The sequence below is a fragment of the Paroedura picta genome, chromosome 3 (assembly GCF_049243985.1).
Source record: "Paroedura picta isolate Pp20150507F chromosome 3, Ppicta_v3.0, whole genome shotgun sequence".
NCBI lineage: Eukaryota > Metazoa > Chordata > Lepidosauria > Squamata > Gekkonidae > Paroedura > Paroedura picta.
This window is the reverse complement of record NC_135371.1, coordinates 10115725-10134580: the sequence shown is the minus strand read 5'-3', so window position 1 is coordinate 10134580 and position 18856 is coordinate 10115725. Positions and strand designations below refer to the sequence as shown.

The 18856-nt window shown below is 46.9% G+C and overlaps 1 protein-coding gene across 2 annotated transcripts; it reads right to left on the bottom strand.

Annotated features, from left to right (window-relative positions):
* Positions 1 to 4241: 4241 nt before the first annotated feature.
* Positions 4242 to 16616, bottom strand: LOC143834366 (zinc finger protein RFP-like). Of its 2 annotated transcripts, none has more exons than XM_077331152.1 (8): positions 16069 to 16616; positions 14397 to 14492; positions 12497 to 12727; positions 12333 to 12355; positions 10201 to 10316; positions 8015 to 8041; positions 7727 to 7753; positions 4242 to 5452 (listed from the first exon to the last, which is right to left on the bottom strand). In XM_077331152.1, exons 1-8 carry the CDS (start codon positions 16483 to 16485, stop codon positions 5322 to 5324), a joined length of 1068 nt encoding a protein of 355 aa, XP_077187267.1. In that variant the 5' UTR covers positions 16486 to 16616; the 3' UTR covers positions 4242 to 5321. The 2 variants fall into 2 exon arrangements, with proteins under 2 accessions (XP_077187267.1, XP_077187268.1); XM_077331153.1 differs by having other exon boundaries at positions 5326 to 5452; positions 7671 to 7753.
* Between the last annotated feature and the right edge of the window lie 2240 nt (positions 16617 to 18856).

The following is an 18856-nucleotide window of genomic DNA, read 5'->3' as shown; positions in this document are numbered from 1 at the left end:
TTTGGGTTTACCTGCTGCCCTTTCTTTTATTTAATTTGTTTAATATTTAAAAACTGGCGCTGCTGTGAGGAATCTATTAAGAGAATGCTCTCCTTTAAATATGAATGAGAGGAACCATGGGCTATATAAAAAATAATTCTTTTCAGAAATAGAAATTACTGTCCCTGTGAGAGCACCACTGCTGATCCAATTCTTCCTCCACTGGATGCACTGGCTATTTAAATCTTCTCCCATGCCTTTCTGTTTCATATTTCTTTCCACAGGCCCTCTGCTATCTTTTTCGCTCCAAGCATATGTCGATTATAGCCATTTCCCCCTCCCCAGGAAATCTTTTTTGTGGGTGTGTGAGAAAGTAAGTGTTGAATAGAGTAGCAGGGATGTCAGCCTCCAGGTGGGACCAGGAGATCCTCCAGAATGAAAGCTCCTCTCCAGACTGCAGAGATCAGTTCCCCTGGAAGAAAGAGCTGTTTGGGATGGGAATGGGCAGGGGGATGAGCAGGATTTGATTCTCTACTCCTCCACATACTGGATGAACCTGGTCCAGCAGGGTAACCTTGGGCTAGTCACAGTCCTGTTTGAAACTGTTCTTACAGAGCAGTTTCTCTCAGAGCTCTCTCATCCTCACCTACCTCATGGGGTGTCTGTTGTGGGGGAAAAGCAGGATATGAAAACCAACTCTTCTTCTACTGGGAAGGTGCTACTAGGAAACACTGTCTCCCGCCCTCCCAATTTTCCCAAGGCCTTATAGTGCTTCTGTGCCACATAGACAGTTTCCTCATCCTCCATGCCATTGGCCTCAAATTTGCTTTCTTGTGGTGGCCTTGGAAAGACTGCAGCAAGACCCAGTTGGTGTCCATATGGAGAGGGAAAGTCTACACCTTCCCCATCCCACCCACACCAGCATTATTTCCCCTTCTGCAAGTGCCTGTGATGGTTACCCTGAAAGCCTCTCTCCCTTCTCAGATTGCAAATTGCCAACCTCACATGACTTACATATGAGTAAATATTCCCAGGGCAGAGGCTTTTCCTGTCTGCCCTGGGTCCCGGGGCAAATATCTTGGCAAATACATGGGGAAGAAATGGAGGTAGTGACAGATTTTATTTTCCTGGGCTCCAAGATCACTGCAGATGGGGACTGCAGCAAAGAAATTAAAAGACGCTTGCTCCTGGGGAGGAAAGCTATGGCAAATCTAGACTGCATCCTAAAAAGCAGAGACATCACCCTGCCAACAAAAGTGCATCTAGTCAAAGCTATGGTATTCCAAGTTGCAATGTATGGCTGTGAAAGTTGGACCATAAGGAAGGCCGAGCGTCAAAGAATTGAGGCTTTTTGAACTCTGGTGCTGGAGAAGACTCTTGCCCTTGGACTGCAAGGCGAACAAACCAGTCAGTCCTAGAGGAGATCAGCCCTGCCTGCTCCTTAGAAGGCCAGATCCTGAAGATGAAACTCAAATACTTGGCCACCTCATGAGAAGGAAGGACTCCCTGGAGAAGAGCCTAATGCTGGGAGCGACTGAGGGCAAAAGAAGAAGGGGACAACAGAGAATGAGGTGGCTGGATGGAGTCACTAAAGCAGTAGGTGCAAACTTAAATGGACTCCAGGGAATGGTAGAGGACAGGAAAGCCTGGAGGATCATTGTCCATGGGGTCGCGATGGGTCAGACACGACTTCGCACCTAACAACAACAATATCTTTTATTCTCAGACCACTGTTGGTTATCTAAGTCCCTGGAGCCGATGGTTAGAGACTCAAAAGTTTTGCCAAATACCTTTGCTGACCATAACCCCACTGGAAATAATTTTGAATTATCAGAGAAATGGTATGAGAAGATGGAGAATGAATACCTATTTGCTTCCAGATAAATTAAGAGTGCAGGAATGTGAAAAGGAACTTTTTGAGTTTTTTCGAACAAACTTGACTGCAGCGGTCCCAATTTCCGTGGTATGGGACACAAGTAAAGCCTATATGAGAGGTGTTTTAATTTGGCAAAATAATAAGATAAAAAGAAAGAAAACCAATGAATTTAAAAACATTCAGGAGCAACTGTGACAGCTTGAATATGATCACCAGGTGAAACCTTCCAAGAAAATCTGGAAACTGATCTTAGCCCTCAGAGTTAAACGGGATTTGATTGAAACAGAAGAAGTGAGGAGGAAATTAGATTTTTTTTTTAAGCAAACAGATGGTAGAGGACAGGAAGGCCTGGAGGATCATTGTCCATAGGGTCACGAATTTGCATCTAACAACAACAACAAATATTCCCGGGGCAGAGGGTTTTCCTGGCTGCCCTGGGTCCCAGAGGGCTGGTGGGGGGAGGCATTTCTGTGCCTCCCACAACCCCTCCCCTCAAGGTGTGCAGAGGCTGTGCCAGGAGGTAGCTCACTCCCCCCCCCTGAGTTGAAAGAGTCCAGGGCTGAATCTGCACAGAGCTTTTTTCCCCCGCTGTCGATCCTCATGAATTCAGATCGATTTGAACCGTAGTCTTTGTGCTTCCCCCTCCCCCCAACTTCAAATAGAAACCCATCTGCACTTGAGCACGAGGCTACAGGCGGGTGGGCGAGTTGGGGTGGTGGGCGAGCGGGGGAGGGGAGCCGAGCTGAGCGGAGACGAGCCAGCAGCAGCCTCTCACAGAATGAGGCAAATCTCTGCTGCGAGAAGTGTGGATTCTGGAGCACAGTCACCTTAAATCTTTAAAAAAATAAATCTTGCAACCATGATCTAGGAATTCTTCGAATTGATGCCCAGCCAATCAGGGACAGACTGCTGATGTTATTCTGGGAAAGATCTATAATTTAATACTGGAAGCCCTCAAAGGCCCATTATGCATGGGCCAGAATACCCGTGCTGGCGGCAGGAGGGCTTCGGTTAAAATCACCGATAATGCCCGCTGCCACCACCAGCGTGGGTGCCTCCCAGCCCAAGGCTATGGAAGGCCCGTGGTAAGCAACTGCGGGATCTTCCACAGCTTCCTGGGTAAGCCAGGGCTGCAGCAGGCCAGCGCTGTGCGTAATCGCCAGTGCCAGGCTTGTCGGCCCGCCCAGCCCCGACCCTATGGTGTCCCTGTAGGGACACCGCGCGCCCCTGCCAAAGATGTCCTTTTCCCACTTTCCCTTGTTATTTTTCCCATGTGCTACTCACTGTTGACATATTTATTATGTTTCTACATGCTTGTATATTGCTCTGACTGCCAGGATCCCAGGCTCTCCCCACCTCCTGTGCTTAGTTCCACCATGGAGGTGACATTGGAAGGGCCTTGCTGGCCTTGCCACCTGCAGGTCAGCATGTGGACAGATTGATGGAGGGGTCATACCAGCCATAGAGAAGTCGCCGGGGCACAGGCAATGCATGCCAACCCACAAGAACCTGGAGTGGGTGGATTCTGTGGAATTTACCTGCCAGTGCAAAAATTCTCCACATAGTCTTGGATTTTAAAAAAGATTTTAAAATATAGTCCTTGGCTGATTCTGCACTTAATTTGTTTATTCTGTTGTGGATCCTGCTGAATTCAGATCTATTTGAACTCGGGTCTTCCCCCCCCCCCATTGAAACAGAAAAGTGTTCTGCACATGGTTAGGGAAGCTCAGAAGGGGGGGCAAGCACAGCAGGACCCTCTTTCTTTCTTTTCTTGAAGGTGGAGACAGTAGAGGAGAGAGAAAACAACCAAGAGGCAAATCTCTGCTGAGAGAAGTTAGGGCTTCCCCTTTAAGGCAAGCTTGCAGCCTGGGAACAAGGAAGCCTTTGAACTGAAGCCTTGTCCAATCAGGGCTTTTCTACAATGGAGGCTCAGCAGCAAGTTTGCAACAAGCAGAGAGCTCTGCATGCTTTCTCATGCGAATTTTCACATATTGAAGGCTATATCCACTCTAGGATATGGCAGGGGAACGGTAGGATCACTCCGGATCAGTCCTGCTTGTTGCAGAGGGAAAATTTAAACTGGACAAAATCAAAATACAAATCTCATTTAGTGGAGACGGCAGGGACTGAATCAACCTGGGATCGGAATAAAAGCTCCATGCTGATTCAGCCCTTGTCTCTAAACCTGTGGCCCAGCATGTTTACCACACCCAACTCCAAAGAGATACAAGAACAGAGGCCAAAAAGTTCCAGTTCCCAATTGCACATTTTTGAACCCATGGGCAGGGAAATCAATTAATAAAATTCCACATTATAAATGAGCATGGGGGGTGGATTAGCTTCCATTCCCTGCCATGCTTTTACGTAATGAAGCTCTCTACCACCATTTTATTATCATTCATTTAATTTCTCTGCCGCCCTCCCAGCGACCCTGTTCAGAGCAGTGTCCATCATTTAGGTCTATGAAGCACCATCAAATATCATTAAAACAAAATTTAAGCTGAAATTATAAAAGCAATAAGCATGTACACAATCAGGCAGCATAAAAGACGTTAGAACCCGTCGACACATAAATCACTGGATATCAACAATCCCGGAGTGAGATCATCATCAGATCACCCAGAGGCAATCTTCAGTCAGACTTCATCCTGTTTCTAGAGGAGCTGCCATCTTAATCTGTTGCAACCAGTCTTGGGGCACCTTGAAGACTAGCAAATTCCCATTCTAGCCTTAGCTGTAGTGGACCTCTGTTGCCCCACTGAAGGGAGACTTAAAAGTGATTGGCAACCAGAAATCTTGCAGGATAACATGGCAGTAGTACCCTGTCATATCTCACGCAGGTATAGAGAAAGCACTAATTGATTAGCAGGGTGGCAATGTTGACGAGGAAGACACGACTTGCTTTTTGGCGTTAATATGGCCGCAGCCTTTTATTGACCCTGTCCTCCACAAGGAGGGTTGGCCTGGCCTGAGGAGACTGGCACACCCTCCAGCCATCAGGCTGCTCAACCCGAGGGTCCCGTACACCTTAGGCCCCGCTCCATCCCAGCCAGGAGAGCAGGCCACCTGCACCAGGGATCCCATGAAGTGACCTTTTCAGGACCCACCAGTTGTCCATCTCACTTTGACACCCCGTAGGTCACCCGGCTATGAGCCCTTGGCCCTCCCAGTCAGGTGGGCCGCTCTCGTATCTCTGCCGGTCTCCTTAATGAGACCCCCCCCCCTGAGTTTTCCCTCAGGATTCAACAATTAGCCGCCCAAAAAGATCGCTGGATACTGTTGCTAGAAAATGAAGCACAAAAGAAGGGGAAGATCAAACTGTTTCAATCAGCGCAAAGAAATTCCAGGTGACCCTCTTCATGCACAGAACTTCCCAAGCATAATTTTCAAAGTCAAACGGTTCTGGAAAGTAAGATTCTTGGATGGTCAGAAAGACTTCCCAATAGTCCAGAATCACTCATCTGGACTAACTTTCCCCTTCTTCCTGACTGTTGCAACATCTGTCAACATTCCTCTTTCGAAAACTTTCCATGAAGTATCTTTGCCTTCTCAGAGATCTCTTCCGAATAGCATCCTGAACCTTCTCTACCTGTGGATCTGCTCAGAAGGGAAAAAAGAAAAAAGAGTAAGGAGGACACCCTGTCCAACAGAACAAGCAAGATCAAGGTCCGGAAGGAAGTAACAGCTGATGGAAGTCCTTAAGGCCCAGTTCTTGGGATTTCTTAAAGCTCCCGCTATTTTAAAAAATACGAACTAAACCACAGAATTAGATGCTGGGAAACTTATATATATGCTTTACAGGCAGTTATGCATTTTAAATAAATAATCCCCCCCTCCAAAGGTATAATTTCCAGGAGATGACAGAAGGGACACTAAGCAGTCCTGGCTACTGCTGAAAGATAGCGGGAACATAGGGAGTGCTGGCATAACATGTGGCTTGATGTCACTTCCAGAAAACCCATTAGTGATAACATATCACTCTAGGAATTGCAAGAACTCTATGCTGTTGTTATTCTTGTTAATAATTAGATTCCTAGACTGCCCTCCTGAGACCGGCTCAGGGCAGTGTATGTACACAGTTATAAATACAGCAATCAAAACAATAAAACGTTAATGAGTATACCATTTAACACTTATTAAAAAACTAACAGCATCAGTTGACAGCACCGGTTGTCATCTTACTACCCAGAAGTTTGTCTCTGCCGGTAGATATTTCCCAGATTAAGTATCTCTGTGGGAGTGTTTTGTCTGGGGGAGTGGGGGGCATAGATGTTATAGATCAGTGGTCCCCAACCTTTTTATCACCAGGGACCTGTCAATGCTTGACAATTTTACTAAGGCCCGGAGGGGGGGTAGTCTTTTGCCGAGGAATGTCGCCGCTGCCGCCTGAGCCCCTGCTCTGCTTACTTTCCCACTAGTGCCCCTGACTTCCCACCGCACACTGGGGGGCGCTGCCAGTAGCAGCTGCGCAGTGCCATGCCAAGGGGGAGCCCCAGCCATGGTGGCCGCTGGAGAGCACCAAAGGTGAGCTGGCGGCAGAGTGGCAGGGCATCGACTGATCCACGGACTGGTCCCGGTCTCCGGACCGGGGATTGGGGTCCACTGTTATAGATCATTGTCCCTAACAAAATAACTACATCTTGCAGGTCCTGGAGAACTGTGCCAGCTCCAACTGGGCCCTGATCTCCTCTGGGAGCTCATTCCACCAAGTAGGGGCCTGGACTGAGAACATATGTGTTTTATTTTCCCCTTAGGAAGAAAGGGTTACCAGTAGAAAGCCTGCCTCCATAGCAGTGACAGCCCTGTGGCCCAGCAGGGTCCGTAAGCCTAGTGTGACATTATGCAGTGACACACCAGACAAGAAAACCTTTTTGGGAGTATTCATTTTAGCGGCCACGAAAAGAAAAAGTCCCAGGGGGCCTACGTGTCCAAAGCTCCTGTGCAAAGAATAATGTAGATACAGTAATGCAGTGGTCCCCAACCTTTATTAGGCTGGGGACCGGCAGGGCATCGGGCTGCGGCCGCGGGAACCGCACCCGCGCGGGCCATGCCCACGCATCAGGCCGCGCCTGCGGGCCGCGCCCGCGCATCGGGCCGCACCCGTGGGCCGCGCCCGCGGATCGGGCCGCGCCCACGGGTCGGGCCGCGCGGGCACGGCCCGCACGGGCGTGGCCCGGCCCTGATTCCCTCTCCCCGCCCTCCCGCAGTAAGAAGCTTCCCGGACCGCAAGCTTGTGGCCTGGGAAGTTTTTTATTGTGGGGGGGGGCGGGGAGAGGGAGCCGCGGCCCGGCGCCATGGCCTTTGCGGGCCGGCGCCGGGCCGCGGCCCGCAGGTTGGGGACCACTGCAGTAATATACCGATGGAGAACAGATTATGTAAATTCTGTCAATCAGCATCTAATTCAGTATCCCATATTTTACTTTATTGCCCTTTGCATTACATGCTCTAGCCGATATGTATCAGTCCCCACTCAACCATTCAGCTACACATTATAGAGTGTGCTATATAGTGTATTATTATAATTTTGACCACTGAGGAAGACCCGGAAGGGTCGAAACACGTTTGGTCCTATGTGTTGTTAGTTCGGTATAGTTTATATTCACCTTCCCTTTCTGCTCCCCACAACAGACACGAGCCATGATATCACTGCCTGGTCAGAACAGTTTTATCAGTGCCGTGGCGAGCCCAAGGCCGCCCAGCTGGCTGCATGTGGGGGAGCGCAGAATCGAACCCGGCATGCCAGATTAGAAGTCCGCACTCCTAACCACTACGCCAAACTAGCAATCCCCATTTGCAATCCCCTTCTCGATCTTACCTCAGGAGCAATCTTCCATCAAAACAGTCTTTTTCAGTTCAGTACCGTAAAATTACCTTTTTTCTGTTTTTCCTCGCAGAACTCTGTTTTGTGGAGAGAGAAAAAGGAAGCACATTTAAATAGAGAATCCTTCGATCGGCAGCTTGCCAGTAACCCCCCTCTTAACGTGGAATTAATTAACACACACCCCTTTCACCTACTTATCTGAAAGAATCTGGCTCAATTCCTTCATGGCAGGTGTGCCACATTTACACTCAGCTGTAATCTCCCAGGGGTGACAGAGAGTTTCTCTCCCCTGTTTTAAGCAGCAAAATGTCACTTCTTTTCCATCCCCAGAACATTACCTTTATTCATTGCTTGGTCCAGCGATACTGGTGTAGGGAGGGAAAAAGGGACAGGTTTAGACGAACCATCCTATGTACCACAGAATCAGATAAAAATTATAATCAAGTAAATAGAAATGTGGCTATCGGAGAGCAGAGGGAAAAAAGAGGACTTGGAGCAGAGAGGAGACGTCTCAAGCCATTCAAGTCCGGCAGTTTATTTAAAGAAAGCGGGACGCACATAAGCACCAACATTCAGATCTGAAATTTCCGGTTTGTTAGCTCCCCTACCCCGCTTGCCAACTCTTTAGCACATTTCACTCACAATATTATCAGTCACCCCAGCTTGAGGAACTGTGGATCCATTTACAGTAGTTTTTCAAACAAAGCCTTTGCATTTTAAATTATTTGAAGACTGTTATAAAGTGTCTTTTGTTCTTAAGAATCAAGATGTTAAATCTTTAGTGCCATGTGTAAAGTTTGTCTCTTGTAATAATGGATATTCTACATTTCAAGTTTTCAAAGTACCACCTGAATGGATAACGTCATTTTGTTCAAATTTGAATAGAAATGTGTGTTTTCAAAAATATGTTTATATAAATGACCACAGATCCAATTCTAAATCATAATCATAACCATAACCATAACCATAACCATAACCATAACCATAACCATAACCCTAACCCTAACCATAACCATAACCATAATCATGTCTGGACACAATATTCTTCCTCTGCATGCTCAGCGGGCTCCCCTCAAAGTGGTGTTTGGCCATATTTTCTTCCTTAGAACTGCAAGTATTTTGGATATAGATTCAGGTGGGCAGCTGTGTTAGCCTTAAGTAGCAGAACAAAGTTTGTGTCCAATGGCACCTTGAAGACCAATAAAGTTTTATTCAAGGTGTAAGAAGAAAGAGTGGTTTTTTTATAGGCCTCTTTTCTCTACCAAAAGGGCCTATTATGCACAGAGTGGAAGGTCCGCATTCGGGGTGGAATGGCGGCAGCTAAAATCACCAATTATGCACGCTGCGGGCGGCAACCGGGCGCAGAGTCAACGTATGCTGCCGAAAAAGCTGTGTTAGGGAAATGCAGAAGAAAGTGGATCTTCCCAGGCTACCAGGGCGGAACCAGAAGTGGCTCCGGATTGGCCGCGTGCATAATCGGCTGCTCTGGGTTTTGCTACCGTTGCGTTCCATCCCGTGCGTAAGCGGTTTGCTTCGCTTCTTCCTCTTCCGCGTTCTCCATGCCGCCGTTTCAGCGGCTGTGCATAATAAGCCAAGGAGTCTCAAAGCGGCTTCCTCTCCCCACAACAGACACCTTGTGAGGTGGGTGGGGCTGAGAAAGCCCTGATATTACTGAAGAAGAAGAAGAATTGGTTCTTATATGCCGCTTTTCTCTACCCGAAGGAGGCTCAAAGTAGCTTACATTCGCATTTCCTCTCCCCCCAACAGACACCCTCTGAGGGAGGTGAGGCTGAGAAAGCCCTGAGATTACTGCTCACTAAGAACAACTTTATTAATGCTGTGGCGAGCCCAAGGTCACCCTGCATGTGGAGGAGGACCGGGGAATCGAACCCGGCTAACCAGATTAGAAGTCCACACACTTAACCACTACACCAACCTGGCTCTCTGTAAGGTTTTGCTTACACCTTGAATAAAACGTTGTTGGTCTTAATGGTGCCGTTGGACTCAAACTTTATTTTGAATACAGCTGCTTCCTCCGGAGCAGACTTTTTCAACCAGGGTTTCATGAAACCCTGGGGTTTCTTGACAGCCCTGGAAGGGTTTCCCAAATGGATGTGAGTTAAATATTTGTAAATATATTTTGAAAAATCTGTTAAACATTTATGGGATGATATGATGATATATGGTCATGTCAACCTGCCCTCCCCCCCCAAATGGCCAATGATGGGCCAGGAAGGGTTGTAGCCAAAGTGGGTCTGCACAGCTCTGCTTCCCAACCATATTCTGCACGATCGCACCACTTCTGAGGTTTCTTGAAGCCTGAAGATTGTTTCAGTGGTTTCTCAACATTAAAATGTTGGAAAGGGCCGTTCTGGAGTATTATTCCAATCACCGTCATCTTGAAGAAGAACTCTGAATCGGCAACTCAGTTGTTCTTTAGCCAGGGTTTGCCTTATCCCAAAACCAACTCCAAAATGACCCCAAGATCTCTCCCCATCTCCCTTCCTGGAAGGGCCCCCAATACCTTTGAAGTCTTCCATAACTTTTTCCAGAGCAGAAAGTTTCAGAGACCAATTTCGGAGCTTCATTTCCAACCTGGGAAAGAGGCTTTCTGGACGCCTCACTTGTTTCTCCTCGTACCTGGGACAGAAGACAAGCAAGTCTGAAGAGCAAATAAGAAACCAGATCCTTTTTCAGAATTGTTGCCTTCACTTTCCGTCTGGGCTCAGACTCAGGTGCAGGCCCCACTTCACATTGAAGAGAACGTGTCTGTAAATATTATTAACAAATAAATAAATATGCACTGGTTGAATAGGTGATCCGGCCCGCCATGATTTGTCAGAAGCCCCATACAAGAAGGGTCACGACATTTCACCCTCCTGGGAGGGGAGGAATGTCTCCATTGTAGTGCTCTCCCCCATGAAACCAATCAGAGCAGAAGCTTGTCAATTGGGAGGAAGGCTTTATGCCTTTGGAGTATAAGAAGAGAATGCTTTTATACTCCACTCTTCTCTAAGGAACCTCAGGGGCCTATTATGCACGGGCCATAAGGCCCACACTGGCGGCGGCAGCGTCTTAAGTGTGAGCACCTCCTGGCCCAGGGCTTTGGAAGACCCACATTAAGCGAACGCGGGATCTTCCGGAGCTTCCCGGGTAAGGATCTGTGGCAGCACGGAGCTGGCAGGGGCAACCCCCTGCCCCCCTGCTCCCCCCGGCCGCTCCCTACCTCCCCTGCCTGTGCCGCTGCACTTACCTCGGCCAGGCCTCCTAGTCCTGGTGTATAGCGAGCGCTACGCCAGGGGAATCCAGCATGCCCTGCTCCTGTGCATTCACGGGAAACAGCGGGGCATTGTGCCTCACCGCAACGGCACGGCGCCAGCGCGCAGAAGCTGGTGCCATGTATAAAAGGCCAGAGAGCCTTCCCTTCCTCTCCCCAGACACCCTGTGAGACTGGTGAGACTAAGAGAGTTCTGAGTGAAACTGTAACTGGCCCAAGGTCACCCAGCTGGCTGCACGGGGAGGAAGCGTGGGGGATCAAGCCCAGTTCTCCAGGACCCATTCCGCACACATAGGATAATGCACTTTCATTGAGCTTTTGCAGCTGGATTTTCCTGTGCGGAACAGGAAAATCTACTTCTAAAGTGCATTGAAAGTGCATTAACCTATGTGTGCAGAATAGGCTCAGGTTAGAAGCCACTGCTTTGCACCACTATACCATGCTGGAGTAAAGCAAAAGACTACCCAACTGGAGACTTAAATGTGAGCTCCCTAGTCTCTGAAATATTTCCTTTGCTGGTCTTGAGAATCTATAAGGAGAACTAAACCTGAAACCATGCAAGGAGCACAGGCGTGTATACAAGGCAGAGACCACTACTCCGTAGGATAACGTGACTTTGATCCAAAGCAGCATCTAAGTGGATGCAAGGATTCCTGCTCACAGCATGACCTTTTCACCTCTCTCCCTCCTGCTAGGGGTGAGAAAGTTATGCTTTGCAGGTGAAAATCCATGTTCTCACAAAACGCTGTTCTGGATCCAAGCCAGCGTTTTACAGGTATGGCCTTCTGGCTGAACAAGACGGGTTAGAATTGAATACAGAGGATGAGACCACTGCTGCTTGTTATTTATTGTTTTGTTGTTTAATTGGATTGTTTTATCATGCAAACTGCCGTGAGACCTGTTGGAGAGCGGTGGTATATGGATGGATGGATGGATGGATGGACGGACGGACGGACGGACGGATGGACGGACGGACGGACAGATGGATAGATGGATGGATGGATGGATGGATGGATAGATGGATGTCCAGGTTTGTTCCCTGGGATCTCCTGTTACAAAGATGCTGAGAAGGACCCAGTCCTGAGCTAGATAGACCCAAGGTCTAAATCAGAACCAGGCAGCTTCCTAGAAATGTGCTTTTCACAAGGAAAGGGTCTTGATGGTAGTCTGTAGTCAGACTGTTAGGAGTGGAGACAAAATTCTCAAACTGCATGGGATATACAGTTTGAAGCTTCAGCATACTTGATCATCATACTTTTTGTGACCCAACTTCCAGAAATGTGCGTATGTGTAAAGCTTCTTCATAATTGTGCGTATGTGTAAAGCTTCTTCATAATTCGATGAAAACCACAAATAGGAGTTAAGAAAGAACCACATACCTGCTCCAGGTACTTTTGATGTCCTGAAAGAGAAAAACGGAAGTGGATCTCAGATATTGGGCTGCCTTTTAGTTCTAGCGAAAACTCATTTGCTCCTTCCTTCTCTGGGAAAGCCAAGGAGCATTCCCCAGGTAGCTGGAAATGGGTCCTTGGTTCAGTCATACCTGCAAGAATTCATCTGCTGGCTGCTCACACTTCCTCTCCATCTCTACAAGCAGACTACAGAGATGAGAAATTTTCTCAGAGAATCTTCCATCATTTTCTTTGTGCCTGTCCTCCATCTCTTTCTCCAGATCTCTTAGCTGGGACAGCCTGAGAGATTCCTTTTCTTCCAGAAACCTGTGCATTTGCTCAAAGGTATGCTTTGTCTCCTTCATCATCATGGAGACCTGGGTCTGGGAGAAATGGAGGAGTGCAGAAATAAACAAGCAAGGTTCAGGTCCAGTAGCACCTTCAAGACCAACAAGATTTCCAGGAAGATAGATTCAGGCAGGAGCCATGTTGGTCTGAAGCAGCAGAATAAAGTTTGAATCCAGTGGGACCTTGAAGACCAATGAAGCTTTATTCAAGGTATCAGATTGTGTGAACGCACGCTTGTTCCGACACAGGGTATAAGCTTTCAAGAATCAAAACTCCCTTTGCCACTTCTGTTTGACCAGTAATCCAGTTTAGCTACACCTGTCCTGCTCTCTTTAAGGTAAAGGTAAAGGTATCCCCTGTGCAAGCACCGGGTCATGTCTGACCCTTGGGGTGACGCCCTCCAGCGTTTTCCTGCTCTCTTTACCCCCTGCTTATAGAACTGAGTCAGCTGGAGAAGAGTGACGGGACCTTCTTAGTGGAAGCACCGTGACTGTGGAATGCCCTCCTTCTTGAGGCTTGCCATAGCGTGGTAACAATGACAATGTAGTTGTGATTTTAACTGCGTTTGCAACAATCTGCAGCCAGCAGTTTAATGTTTTTCTGAAACTGGGTCTCCGGGCTGCTAGATGTCAGGTGTTATTTTCCAGTTGTTTTTTTCTTCCAGAACGCATGTTCTGGTGCACACATGCCACTTTGTTTCCCACCATGATTAATGCATACGTGAAAACGTGTTGCATTTTACCTGAGGTGATCCAGAATCCACTCATCAGACCTCAGATGCTAAGGAGGGTTGGCCTTAGAATCATAGAAATATCATAGAATCATAGAGTCGAAACAGCCCACACAGGCCATCATAGAGTTGGAAGGGGCCATGCAGACCATCTAGTCCGAACAGTCTAAAGCATCCATGAATAAAAGGAACGTCTTGATATTTTCAAGTAGTCTCCTTCTGTGTCCTGATTGGCTCAATTGGAGACTTCCTGCTCCTGTGAGTTCACTTCCTGCCTGCTTTCCCTCCAGAAGAACATTAAGTCAGTTAGGGCTCTCTCTCTCTCTCTCTCCTCTCTTTCTTTTTACAAAGTTGTTAGCATTTGGATGGGAAACCACTAAGGAACATCAGGATCACTACTCAGAGGCAGAAGAAGAAAAAGAAGAGGAGTTGGTTCTTATATGCCACTTTTCTCTACCCGAAGGAGGTTCAAAGCGGCTTACAGTCATCTTCCCATTCCTCTCCCCACAACAGACACCCTGTGAGGTGGGTGAGGCTGAGAGAGCCCTGATATCACTGCTCGGTCAGAACAGTTTTTTCAGTGCCGTGGCGAGCCCAAGGTCACCCAGCTGCTTGCATGTGGGGGAGTGCAGAATCGAACCCGGCATGCCAGATTAGATGTCCACACTCCTAACCACGACACCAAACTGGCTCTCTGTGGTGAACCACTTGTGAACATCTCTTGCCTTGAAAATCCTATGTCAAGTCATCCAGTTGGATGCGAATTGATAGCACCTTACACTCACACACCTTAAAATCTCTCCCGTTACAGGTATGCAGCTAATCTAATTTTATAGTGCCCAGTTTCCACTGTAACCATCTGAATTTACAGCTCTAATCCCTTACGTTGAGAGGGAGATACCCAAAAAATGTACAGAGAGGAAAGAAGAAGTCTACCAGTCACTATTTTCATTCCAGAATGCCATATCACCTACCAGACACCCCAGGCATCCCTGCTCTTCCGACTGTTTCCAGGTCACAAGATGGTTTCTTTCTTGCTCCAGAGACTCCTGCTGAGCCTTGATTTTATCCTGCGCGAAGAGAAAAGGCATTGTTTTGGCCGGAAGTGAGAACATGTGAGACGTGTTTCAAAAGGGATGTGGAGAGGAATGCACAGAAACAGGCGATAAACCTGGGTATCCTGCAAGTTCAAGGCTCATAACAATCAGATTTTTAAAAGCGTAACTAGTGTATTCATCTAGGTGAGCCTCTTGTGGTGCAGAGTGGAAAAGCAGCAGACCTGCAGTCTGAAAGCTCTGCCCATGAGGCTGGGAGTTCGATCCCAGCAGCCGGCTCAAGGTTGACTCAGCCTTCCATCCTTCCGAGGTTGGTAAAATGAGTACCCAGCTTGCTGGGGAGTAAATGGTAATGACTGGGGAAGGCACTGGCAAACCACCCCATATTGAGTCTGCCATGAAAACGCTGGAGGGCGTCACCCCAAGGGTCAGACATGACTCGGTGCTTGCACCTTTTTAGTGTATTCATCTAGTAATTTCATGTATATCCCACCTTTCTCCCCAATGGGGATCTAACGTGAATTTCATCCATCTCCTCTCCTCTGGTTTGATCACAGCAATTGTATGAGGTAGTTTAGGACGGCAGCCTATGACCGGCTCAAGGTCACCCAGAGAGCTTTCATGGCAGAGTAGAATCAAACCTGGGTCTCCCAGAATCTGGTCTGACACTCTCTTACCACTACACCACACTGCCTTTCTTCCATACTAGCTTTGAGGTGTGGGGGGGAATTGATACCCCACATCCACTTTCAGGTTTTATTGAAGTTTGATTTTCTGCAGTGAACCTGCTCATTGGGAGAGGCCATATATAAAACAAACAAATAAGAACAACACTTTCTAGACAAGTTCAAATGGGTAGCCGTGTGGGTCTGAAGTAGCACAATAAAATCAGAGTCCAGCGGCACCTTTAAGACCAACAAAGATTTATTCAAGGCGTGAGCTTTCGAGTGCTCACGCCTTGAATAAATCTTTGTTGGTCTGAAAGGTGCTGCTGGGCTCTGATTTTATTGTAACACTTCCTGGTTTACTGAGACTTTGATCAGAGAAATGGGGCAGGGGAAAATGGACAATTTTTCACCACTTCCCCCCTTCCCATGCCAGAAAACTTTCTGTTTCTCAGTCCCTTCCACAAAATTAATAGCAGTGAATGGATGCCATTAGTAATACGTTCTTAAGCTGTCATTAATGTTTCTCAGGTGATTATCTCTAGGAATTGTGGGTGAGACGGAACACTTACACTTTATTGATCTGTAAACCGTGGCCGGGGAGATAAAGCACAAACACCTATAATGGTCAAATCCTTTATTTTTTACGCCCCCCAAAAACTAAGAATTTGCCTGACAAACTAGGCAGGTCAAACAAACAAACAAAAAAAGATTCCATGATCACCAATGTGATGTGGAGCTAACAAGTAACGCCAGGGTGTGTACTTGACGCGCCCCACTGACCTCTGTGGAAGGAAATTAAATCCCAGCCATCTGCTGTGTCCACAGCACATGGTGCACAATGCTGTCAGTGTGCTAAAATTAGCGTAGCAATTGCTTTCGGCGCCTTTCAAAAAGAACCCCCTTCCCTTTTGAGGCTTCCCTACCTTATACTCTTGGGCCGCCTCGTCCAGCATAACTGTGTGATGATCCTTGTGCTTCTTGGATCTGTCGCATAACCAGCAGATGAGAGTTTGCTCCTTCTTGCAGAAGAGTTTCAGGGGCTCCTGATGCTGCTCACACACGCCAGGCTCTGTCCCCACCGTGCTTCTCTCCACCTCAAGTTTCTTGACAAGGTCGACAAAGTTCGCCAACTGCCGGTTCGGCCTGAAATTCTTTTGCTGGAAGACTTCCCGGCACTGCGGGCAGGAAGGGCCTGCGTCTGACTCCGTCCAGCACTGGGTGAGGCAGGCTTGGCAGAAATTGTGCCCGCAGTCCAGAATCACTGGTTCTTTGAAGTATTCCAAGCAGATTGAACAAGTGGTTTCCTCACAGAACTCCTCAACAAGGCTCCCACTAGCCATTTCTGTGCCTGCCTTCCTCAAACGTAACAAGCACTTTTTACTTTCTTTTTCAGTTTAGTCAAACATTGACTGGGTGTTTCATTTCCTGGAAATGCCTCAGTTCAGAGAAATCAGCTGGAGGAGTCTCATCGAGCTGAAATCAAGAGCATGAGTTTTAACAGATCCTCCACATGTCAGTATACACATGGGCATGCACACGGGTGCACACACACACTTTTTAGAGTATGCACATAATAGGAAAAGTTGACTCAGCCTCCCATCCTTCCGAGGTCGGTAAAATGAGTACCCAGCTTGCTGGGGGGTAAACGGTAATGACTGGGGAAGGCACTGGCAAACCACCCCGTGTTCAGTCTGCCATGAAAACGCTGGAGGGCGTCACCCCAGGGGTCAGACATGACCCGGTGCTTGCACAGGGGATACCTTTACTTTACCTTTACATAATAGGAATGACGAAAAACTGGCTCACGAGACTAAATTTCTCACAAACTCAAGCCAGCTTGAAACCACTGAACCATTGTTCGGAGAAGGTAGATTCCCCGAACATTTACCAGACTTTCATCCGGTTCAGCTGCCAGCCATTTAAACGTGACAACAAGGCAGGTACACAGTGTGAAGTAGTCAAGGCAAGATGCAACATTTTGGGAAGGCAAAACTGATATTCCTTAGGAGCTATATCTTAAATGTCGTGGACACACCTGATTTGTAAAATAAGTATGTCACAATGCTGTTTAGGTGATTCGTCAGCTCACATAAAAGAGAAGAAGGTTTATTCCTGTTATAAAGTCTTGAAGCTTGAATCCCATTAAGGTAAACTTTGAATAGAATGATGCCTATCATTTACAGCAGGGGTAGTCAACCTGTGGTCCTCCCGATGTTCATGGACTACAATTCCCATGAGCCCCTGCCAGCAAGTGCTTGTTATTATACTTCCAGATTAGAAGTCCACACTCCTAACCACTACACCAAGCTGGCTCTCTACACCATGCTGGCTTATCATGATTGTGGAGAAAATAGCAGAAATTAGACTGATCCTGCATTGAGGCAGGGGATTGGACTAGATGGCCTGTGTGGCCCTTTTCAACTGCGACTTTGTGAAAATTGTCGTACTCAAGGAACCACAAGTTGTGCCTGCTCGCTGAAAGATAAAGACCCATTTTACAGCTGGGGAACACTGAGGCAAAGAGATAGAATGAAGGATCGTGCAAGGATCATGAACATACATAGGATCAGTACTGCAGTGGATTCAGGAGTACATTCTTCATCAGGAAATCAAGACTCCCAGATGGCTCCTGAGCAAGTTTACAGAGAACTGAGAATCACAGGTGCCTTCCTCCCTACACAAGATACCAGTTTTTGAACTTTAAAACTGAGCTTTTGATCATTTGAGTGCTAATTCCACAGGGTATTTAATTATTGATCTTCCCCAAGGATGCAGGGCATCTTACAAGAAATCTAAACTATACGTCATAAAACTTTGTAGGTCATAAAACTCAAATTCGTAATTCTAAAATCCAATATTATTTTTATCATACAAAAAAAGAATATGCACATGAAACGAAGAAAGCTGACTTTGTTTGATTTTAACTTTAAAAAAAAAAGATCTACAGGATTTCTATAACTCATTTCCCTTCTCCTGCTTCCACCACTTTAAAAGATCATTATTCTATCTTCCTCCACTTGCGTTCATGGAGACGGAAACAGGTCTCTTTTAATTATTTATTTCCACCACCAGGAAAGCGTCTGTGATTAATCACTAACCTTACCATTTTTATCCCCCCCCCCCTTTCTTTGTGAATGTCAATTAAACCCAAGGACTGGTTTTGTTATTCTAGCAAGGGACTATCTGATCTTCCTTATCATGCTACATATTTGTCATGATGCTGTTTACTAATTTGCTACTAATTTACTTCCTCCTTATATGTGTACTCTTATGATTCTTGTTCCATTTTCTAAGGAAGTGTGCTTGCACACAAAAGCTCAAACCTTGAATAAAGCTTTGGTCTTTAAGATGGCTTTGGACTCAAATTTTGTTTTGCATTCATTGACTTTCTCCTCTCCCTAAATAAAAAGTACGGTCGCTTTTTCCCCCTTCGAACCCAAAAGTAAAATAACTAAAGCAGAGAAATCTACAACCTACTTTCTTCCCAAATTCTGGAAAACATACACAGCTAATCATGAAGTTTGTTTAGTTTTTATCCTCCCCTCCGTTTTCTAGTATTTGCCAACAGCGCTCAACACTCCACCAGAAAACTCCTACAGCACAAACTAATTTAGCTGCCTAATTCCAGGGATAGCAGCACTTGGCTCCTATCACCACCTTCCCTTAAGCCAGGGGTAGTCAAACTGTGGCCCTCCAGATGTCCATGGACTA

Coding starts and splice junctions, on each gene's coding strand:
- LOC143834366 (XM_077331152.1), bottom strand. CDS start 16,485: ATGGCTAGTGGGAGCCTTGTTGAGGAGTTCTGTGAGGAAACCACTTGT. Junction 12,728..14,396: donor AGGGATGCCTGGGGTGTCTG/GTAGGTGATATG, acceptor CATTTCTCCCAG/ACCCAGGTCTCCATGATGAT. Junction 10,317..12,332: donor ATCAAAAGTACCTGGAGCAG/GTATGTGGTTCT, acceptor CTTCTGTCCCAG/GTACGAGGAGAAACAAGTGA.